The following is a 9,151-nucleotide window of genomic DNA, read 5'->3' on the forward strand; positions in this document are numbered from 1 at the left end:
AAAAACAAAGGATACATCCATTTTGAATTTAAACTACTAGCCATTGAGCATTCAAAACAGCCAACTGTTGCGAGTGCTTATATATACATGTACTCATGAGCCTATGAGGACTTCCACTCCTCTACTTTCTGCAAAGACCCAACACAACTAGCTCATCACCACAGCTGCTCGTCATGTTGCATCGCAAGAGATTTGACAGCCACTTCATTTGGTAAGTCATAAGTCTCATTACTTAACTTTTCTTTATTAGTATTATGCATACAATGATTTGCAATTTATTTCATGTTTCATCTCTCCTAGAAATCAGGCCTTAGATACCTGTAGAACAAACCAAAAGTAAACTTAAGTATCCCTTCTTGGTTTTCTATTGCTGATTGCCATGGACCCAAACTATCATCATCGATCACAAAATAAAGATGAGTTCATGCTGTTTGTTCTCCCTACCATAGAAGGAAGTTCATCACACCCATCATCTAGTAAGAAACCCATTCATACATCCAAGCTACCAGGGGCTTGCCATGTTAATGAAATCTTAACAGGACATGAGAGTCTATGCAAAAGGAACTTTCGTATGGAAGTTCATGTTTTTCATGCTCTGGTTCATAAGTTGCAAGAGAAACAACTACTTGCTAATACAAGAGCTATCTCAGTAGAAGATCAAGTTGCTATATTCTTATATGCACTAGCAAAAAATGCAAGTAATGAGACCTTGCAGTATGAGTTTCAACACAGTGGAGAAACAATAAGTCAGCATTTTGGAGCTATGCTTGATGCAGGTACATAGCTTACATGCATATACATACGCTCACCTTCCCTACATCCACATCAGATCGTGAGAAAACCAAAATTCCATCCCTTCTTTGGGGTATGAACAAATACTTTATTTGATTATTTTAATTTCAGGAAGTCAAACTACTGTATAAAGATTGTATCATTTTATTCATGTAGGATTCTGTCGCCAGTATTGATGGCACTCATGTACCAATGTTTCTTCCATTAGATCAACAAGAACCATATCGGAATAGAAAGCAAACCATATCCCAAAATGTTATGCTAGCATGTGACTTTGATATGAAATTTGTACATGTGCATGCCTGCTGGGAGGGATCAGCTTCGGATGCAAGAGTTCTACATGATGCACTTAACCATGGTTTTCAAGTGCCACCTGGTAAATTTTTCCTTGTAGATGTTGGTTATGCAAACACAACACAATTTATTGCACCATATCGTGGGACAAGATATCATCTACAGGAATAAGAAAGAGCTAATCAAAAGCCACAAAATTACAAGGAGTTGTTCAATCTTCAGCATGCACAGCTCAGAAATCATATTGAGAGGGCAATTGGTATATTAAAAATGAGGTTTCCTATACTCAGGACTGGCTCACAATAGTTAATAAACAAGTTGACATATCTGTTGCTTGCTGTGTTCTACACAACTTCATACACCTACACAATGGAGATATGTTGTGGCCAAATAATTCTAATATGGAGATTGATCCAGACCAGATTATTGATGTTCCAAATGGAGACCAGAGTTATAATGGTGATATACAAGCATTCAACAACTCTAGAGAAGCTGGAAACAAAAAGCGAGATGACATAGGACGCCGGATGTGGGATCATTACATAGTAAGGAGGACTTGATACATTGTATTTCACTTATATGACAGTTATGGTCAAGTATGACCTTTGTACTCCTAATTAGTGACACTCCTATTTTACTTATTGAAGTAACTACTGTCATGGGTAGACGGCTGGGCCGACACTACTTACCAAAATATAGTGGATCTAGCTAGGAACATACTTACAACCTAGCAACTGACATTAGAAGGCAAACAAAAGCACATGCACTACTAGAAAAAATGCCATCACCGCCGACCCATCATCGCCGGTTTTCAGCGATCTGGCGGTGATAAATTATCACCACCGGTTTTTAAGCTGATCTGGTGTTGATAATATCCTATCACCGCCGGCTCGTAATACAAACCGGCGGTGATAGGGTTTGCGGACCTGAAATTTTTATAGATTGCGATTTTAATAGAACTCGAGTCCAGCACCCTCAACCACTCCCCTTTGGCCCTCTCCCGTCTGCCCCTCCCCCCTCCCTAGTCCCCACACTTATCCGCACCCCTCTCTCCCCCTCGCTCATCCAGATCCCGTCTTTCTCCCATGTTCTTCCCTTCTCTTCCCTCTTCTTCTCTCTCTCCAACTGTCGGCGCTCCACCTTTGCTGCCCCCCTCTCGTTCCCCCTCCTCTCGCCCCTCACCTCGTGCTTGTAGTGAGGAGTGGTGGCGGGGCGAGGCGCGGTGGCGGCCAACAGGGCAACGAGCAGCGGCAGTAGTGTGGGAGCATGGAGGCGGAGGGGCAAGCGGGATGTGCGCGGAGCAGCAGCGGATATGGAGGGCGCGGCGGAGGCAGAGCAGCAACGGCGGATCCGGCTCTGCGAGGGAGAAGCCGTGTTACGTCCGTCTCTCTCTCTCTCCACATTGACCTCCTCGACCTCTTCATCAAAAGGAAACTGCAAACCAGATTCACATGGAGCATCTATACAAATGTTACTTATACATGATTATCACTGAAAATAAAGTTGATGCATTTGTGATATAATTTGCAGTGTGTAACACTACAAGGCGTCAAGGCGATATGCTTTGCCGCTCACTTAAAAGATCAATGGCACTATATACATTTCGGAGTTTAAGGCTAAAATTCAAAATTTGGCAAATTAAAGGTAAGTGTAAAATATACTTTACCCAAACAGTAAATACTCCTGCTTGAGCAGGATTCACATGGCCTATTTATCAACAGTTATGGTCTATGACCCAGTAAGTAAACATTATACCACTAGTTGTTCTATTTTCTATATCTGATTCCATTGAAAATGTAGGCCATTTTTGGATTTTAGTCGGCCAAACTTATACTTGGAGCATTAATATTTGAAAAGTTACACGGATTGACACACATGATTGATGATACTAAATTTATTATGCAAAATACTTTCGTGGTATATAACTTCCTCTGTTTGAAATAAAATATCTTTTACAAAATCTGTAAGTCAAAATATCACTATGAAGCCTGTATCGTGCTTTGGTCCCATGGACTCTTGATTGCTTTGGTCTCCGATTAATTCAGTAACCAAGCTTAACCTTCTTCGATTCTTTTTTTGTTGTTTTCTTTTCTATGAATAATAACAATAAGAAGCCACATTCCAATTCTTATTGGATTCAGCCCCTCCCTTTTCTGGTCACTGGATCCATGATCCATCCAATGTTTTCCCTTTGCTCGTTGTTCACATGATGACTACATAATTTTCTTTCTTTCACTGAATGTCTGGAACACATACCAAGTTAGCAGGAAACGCTGTAGTGATGAACATACAAAGAGAAGAATTTACTAAGCTAAACTCCCAAACACAATCCATTGATTCAAGCAAGCAGAGATGCAATCACGTGGTACACGGCGCGGGTGACGAGCCCGCTAATTTCTGCTCATCACCACAGCCACCAGCCATTAATTATTTGTCATCAGAGCTCAAGCGTCAAGCCCCCGACTAATCAAAGCGTCCCCGCTAAGCATACGCCTGCTCAAGTTAAAAACGCCCCGAGCCCCATCTTCGGCGGCTGGCGAAGGCGCACACGCCTTGCGAGTCGCAAAAACGTAAAAGTCACAAGTCCGTAACTACCGCAACCAGAGCACAGCAGCAGAGCAGAGACCTTTTGCCGCTCTCGAGCGAGCTGCTTCAAAACAGAGCCCTCCTCCGGCGACGCGCACGCGCTGCTGCTAACCGTGGCCGGCGGCCGGCGCCGGCTAGAACTGGTTGCCGGAGAAGGTCTGGCCGTAGCTCCAGCCGCTCGGCGCGGCGTTGGGGCACGTGACGGTGCGGCCGTCGCTGGCGGTGACCTGGAACGACAGCGCCTGGCGGTCGAGCAGGGCGTTGCTCTGCCAGTTGGCGCCCCAGTTGTGGCTCATAGACTGCCACCCCGTCTGCGACCCCTTCAACGACACCGCCATCACGTCGCCGGCGCCGCCGACGTTGGTGATCAGCACCAGCACGAAGTAGGAGTGGCCGGAGATGGTGAACCGGATGCCGCCCTGCCTCCCGCACGCCACCCTGCGCACACCGAAATTTATCAACACCATTCATTCAGTGTCTGACAAGCATTGACCGGCCATTACTGTCGGCGGTGCAAACCTCCTGTACTGGACGGGCACCACGCCGGCGCTGGGGCGGGCGATCTTGGTGAAGACCGGCTCGGCGAGGTCGAAGTGCGACTGCGGCGGGTTGCACCACCCGCCGTCGTTGTTGGGGAGCGCGTAGTTGGGCGGGCAGAAGTTGGTGGCCGTCACCAGGGCGGAGCCAGACAGGCAGCTGCCGCTGCCGGAGCACCGGATCTCGAAGCACGCGCCGCAGCTCCGCCCGTTGTTGAACAGCGCGGTGCTCAGCGCCGCCGTGTTCGTCCCGTACCCCGTGCTGTACAAGTTACCGTAGCCGCACGCTCCTCCTGCGCCATCGTCACAAAAATGAACATCAGTATCCAGTAATGTAATGAGCTGCTGAAACATGATTTCATCAGTATCTATCTGTGGGCAATGTGTGCGAACTCAGTGCTCACCCATAGTGCCGGAAGCGTCCATGCCACCGTAAAACGTGGCGCGGCCGCTGTTCCAGCTGTCGGCGCCGGCGAGCTTGAGCACGGCGGCGAGGGCAAGAACCAGCAAGCCTAGGGACTCCATTATAGTATGTCCTTCTAAAAAGCATCAACAAGCGAGTTAGCAGAGGCAACCAACAAGAAAGATAGAGAGATCTAGCTAGGGATTTGCACTCACGTACTTGCAGCGCTAGATGAGCACCACTAGGCTTGCTGTTGCTGACGGCTCAACTTGCTGCAGTGCGAGTGCACAGGATGGTAGGAGGAAGCTGGGGCGGACATATATAGGCGCTTACTGCATTGGAAGCCGCGGGAAGGCAAGTGCGACGTGTACGAAGGAATCTCTCTTTTCTTATGCAAATTTTATTAGAGAGATATTGCTGCATGTTCTACAATCTGAAGTCTAAACTCAGACCAGTGGTAAGGCCCACTTGTCACTGCTACTTCCGATTTCCGAACATACAAAAGATTCGGCTGTATGTGGGCAATGTTTGGGCGGGAAAAGTAAACTGGTAACATGGGCAAATTGCTCAGTTGGGGGCCTCGGGGGGCACCTGTACTGCATCGCTAACAAACTGTAAGGAGACATTGACTTCACATCTATCAAGGCGAGGAGATCAGATGGTTAATGGGCAATCAGGCCGAACCTAACTGGATTAGAAAAGAGTCCTTTTACTTTGGCCATGGGCGCGAATTCCAACTTGGCTTTGACTTTGAACTCGCTTGAACTTGAAGCCAGTGTTTCATGTGGTAGGTTTGATGGTCACGAGGCCACTAGCCATTTCATTTGATGATCAGATGATAATATGTCGGCTGCCATTAAAAAGGGTATGTCTGCAAGGTAAATTGGCCATAACAGATTCGCATTAAATGGTGGAAATACAGAAGTTCTGTTCTTGCATACATTTTGCCTTGTACTATTGGGCTGTATCAGATACTAGAGTTTAGAGTCTAGGGAGCTATATGTAGTATAGTTCTGGCATTCAATAGGTTGATTAATAAGAGGCCTACAGTTACAGAGATCACAAACAATATGCACACTCTGATATAAAGAGGAAAATAAATAGACAAAACAAGAATGGTTATGGTATAACAAGCTGAAAATTTACCACAGAAGAACTTTGAAGTACCAACTAGGATGAAACGACAGAGTAAACACTTCTTGATGAAGCAGCTCGGTGTTGTTTCTCATCCATTTGATTTAATCTACTATCACTCCAACAGAAATGGTGTATCTTCGTACAAAACTCAATCCTTTTCCCCTTGTCTAATAATGTGTTCCTTTGTCAGCAATTTGTCCCAGAACCTCAAAAGGGCAAAACTAATTGAACAATCAAAAGTACACCTAAAACAATAACCAGAAAGTACACGGGACTCACGGAAGGAGCTTGTTATTCTAGGGTGTCGAATCAGTGTTCAAGATTCAAGAAGGCACTTGTTTAGTGGTTCCAAAAAAGAACACTTGTTTAGCGATACTGCACGGCCAGCGAGATGCGGATCAGATGCTCCGGCACATGGCTATGGGTTGCTCCTCATTTGACTCTTGGTTAAATTAAAGGCCTCAATATGGAAATTTTCGACTATAACTTTTGTTTGATAAATTCTCATTAAACCGATCAGCGATCACATGGGAACTACTGTCTAGACTTCTAGAACCAGAAGGGGTTGTGTACTCTGAAAATGTTTTTATAATGGGCCATTGTGTACAATTTGGACATGAACTTTGCATGATTATCTTTGGATAAAAGTTTGTAGTATATCTTTCACCATTGTACAAGTACAATACCCCTGTTATTAACAGGTAACAACTAAAATTCGCATACTGATCTTAGTTTACCGCTGTTGGATTTTGATAACTGAAGCTGATGATACACAAGTAACATGACTATTGAGCTCTTTCAGATTTGACTCCTCTTATAGTAATCACTAAGAGCAGATCACATGATCAGCAAGACCACTTTGGCTTCAGGATATTGGCAAAACCATGTGCCGCGCCCGCAAACACTGAAGGTAGCTAGAAAATACTAGTGATTTATCTATTACCATGTTTAAGTGTTTATGAACGTGAAGTATATATCTCATCACTTTTTTGAGCATAAATATATCATCTATTAAATGGGCCACGTAAAATAATATCTGAAATTGATGAGCTACTCAAGTGCTTATCTCAGTCTTTTATATGTATTTTGTTGTCAAGAGTACATGGCAGTGACCATCCAAATATAATAAACTTATCTTCAATTTAATCTGAATATCAGGCTTCCACTACTACAGAAAGCCTCATCACCGCCGGTTTGGGATCCGTCGTATCCAATTCGGCACTGATGGAGTACGCCATCACCACCGATTCATCATCATCGCCGGTTTGTTTCTCAGGCCGGCGGTGATGATGGACTTATCACCGCCGGTTAACTACATAGGTTAGCAGTGATGAGCCCATCATCATAGCTGGTTCATGCCACAGGCCGGCGGTGATGAGTCCATTTCACCGCCGGTTCAAACTGGCTGTGATGAGCTTTTCCAGAGTAAATTTTTTTCATAAATTTAATTAAAATTACCCATTTGATAGAAATATATATATATATATATATATAATATCATAAAATCAAGAGAATGCAGGAATCCATACACGAGTCCACATGAACCATATTGTTACAAGTCCACATAAAACATATTGTTACAAGTCCATTACTTACGTAACCATCATTCTGATGATTGTTTGTGATGTACGCCTTGGTGGCCTTCACAAAAGAATCAACACCGTTGAATGAAACCTCTCTCGCCTTTGAACCGTACATCCATCCTTGATCCATCTATGAACAACAACATTTTCTCAGTTTGGCAACAGTGAGTACTAGTACTAGGTAAACCATACAAGCTACCAATTACAAAATAAGCGTTATACACACCTGAAAATCACTTGTGTTTTTGTGCTAACTTCACAGTTATGTGGCATCCATGAAGAAACTCCTCAAAATGGCCTAGAGATAAGAAAGAGCCTCTCCATCACATTCTTTTCAATTTTGGAACAATCTAAATAGGAAAAGCATACAAACTACCAATTACATAAGAATTTTCAGACACACCTTGAATCACATGAGTTTTGTGCTAACTTCACACTTTTGTGGCATCCACGAAGAAATTCCTCAAAAATGCCCTAGAGACAAGAAATGCCCTCTCCATCACATTTTTCATAATTTTGCAAAAATCTAACTAGCCAAAGCATAGAAGGTACCAAATTCAAAAGAGACTACATTCACTAAACTTAAATCATGTGAGGTTTTGTGATAACTTCAAACTTTTGGAGCATCCACCAAAAAATTGCTCAAAATTAGCCTAGAGTCAAGAAAGAGCCTCTCCATCATATTTTCTCAATTTTGCAAAAATCTAACTAAGCATACATGGAGTGATGAGTAAGATACTAACCTTCAAGCAAGGTGGTGATGAGCAACCTTCAAATTTCAGCTCACTCCATTGAAATTCCACCACAAATGAGCTCTAAAATGAAGCAAGAGAGCTTCTCCATCGAATTCATGCCAAATTTTAAAAACTAGCCAAAGAAAGAAGCTAAGAATTTTAAGAAATGCTAGTTACCAACCTTAAAATAAGATGTTAATGTGTATCCTTAAAAAATGGGAGTTTTGTTGATCAATTGGAAGAAAAATAGCCGCAACAATAGAGAAAGGAGAGGAGGGCATCGGGTGGAAGCAAGAGGAGGAGAGGAGGAAAGGTTTTATTTACTGTGCAGGTATATCACCGCTGGCCCGTTTAAAAAAAACAGCAGTGATACCTTCACCGCCGGTTTGAACTATGAGCCGGCGGTGAAGGAAGCATCACCGCCGGTTTTAGACTCTGACACACGCACTCCCGCGCGCAGCCGTTAGGTCTGGTGGTGAAGACACATCACTGTCGGTCCACCCAAAACCGGCGGTGATGGGCCGGCAGTGATGGCACATTCTGTAGTAGTGTTCAATAATGTTTATATCATACAAGCGAGCTGATTGAACTATGAGCCGGCGGTGAAGGAAGCATCACCGCCGGTTTTAGACTCTGACACACGCACTCCCGCGCGCAGCCGTTAGGTCTGGTGGTGAAGACACATCACTGTCGGCCCACCCAAAACCGGCGGTGATGGGCCGGCAGTGATGGCACATTCTGTAGTAGTGTTTAGTAATGTTTATATCATACAAGCGAGCTGAATGAATCATATAGTCAGATGAATTAAATAATGAGTAATTATTGCTTAGACAAGTGATGAGAAATTCAGAAAGAGTTTATCTAACCTGTATCACCTTAGATTTGGAAGTTGAACTCGGAAGCACTGCATGCGTCAATTAACATATAGAGCTTAGAAGGCTCAGCTCACAAGCCTCAGCACTGGTGCTGAATATTTAAGTATATCATAGATCTGTTCATATCAGGCTGCAGCATTGCCACCAGAGTTGCACAAATTTCAAGCAGTCACTTCAAAATTACGTGCACCAGCTTCAATTCGAGATGCCT

The 9,151-nt window shown here is 43.9% G+C and overlaps 1 protein-coding gene and 1 pseudogene across 1 annotated transcript; one reads left to right on the forward strand and one right to left on the reverse strand.

Annotated features, from left to right (window-relative positions):
* Positions 1–376: 376 nt before the first annotated feature.
* Positions 377–1,646, forward strand: LOC140222696 (uncharacterized; annotated as a pseudogene).
* A 1,742-nt stretch (positions 1,647–3,388) lies between these two features.
* LOC117858127 (expansin-A11) lies at positions 3,389–4,979 on the reverse strand. The gene is made up of 4 exons (XM_034741133.2): positions 4,831–4,979; positions 4,613–4,747; positions 4,192–4,501; positions 3,389–4,110 (listed from the first exon to the last, which is right to left on the reverse strand). The coding sequence occupies exons 2-4, from the start codon at positions 4,731–4,733 to the stop codon at positions 3,807–3,809; spliced, it is 735 nt and encodes a 244-aa protein (XP_034597024.1). The 5' UTR covers positions 4,734–4,747; positions 4,831–4,979; the 3' UTR covers positions 3,389–3,806.
* Positions 4,980–9,151: the final 4,172 nt, after the last annotated feature.

Source organism: Setaria viridis, chromosome 5 (genome assembly GCF_005286985.2).
Source record: "Setaria viridis chromosome 5, Setaria_viridis_v4.0, whole genome shotgun sequence".
Taxonomy (NCBI): domain Eukaryota; kingdom Viridiplantae; phylum Streptophyta; class Magnoliopsida; order Poales; family Poaceae; genus Setaria; species Setaria viridis.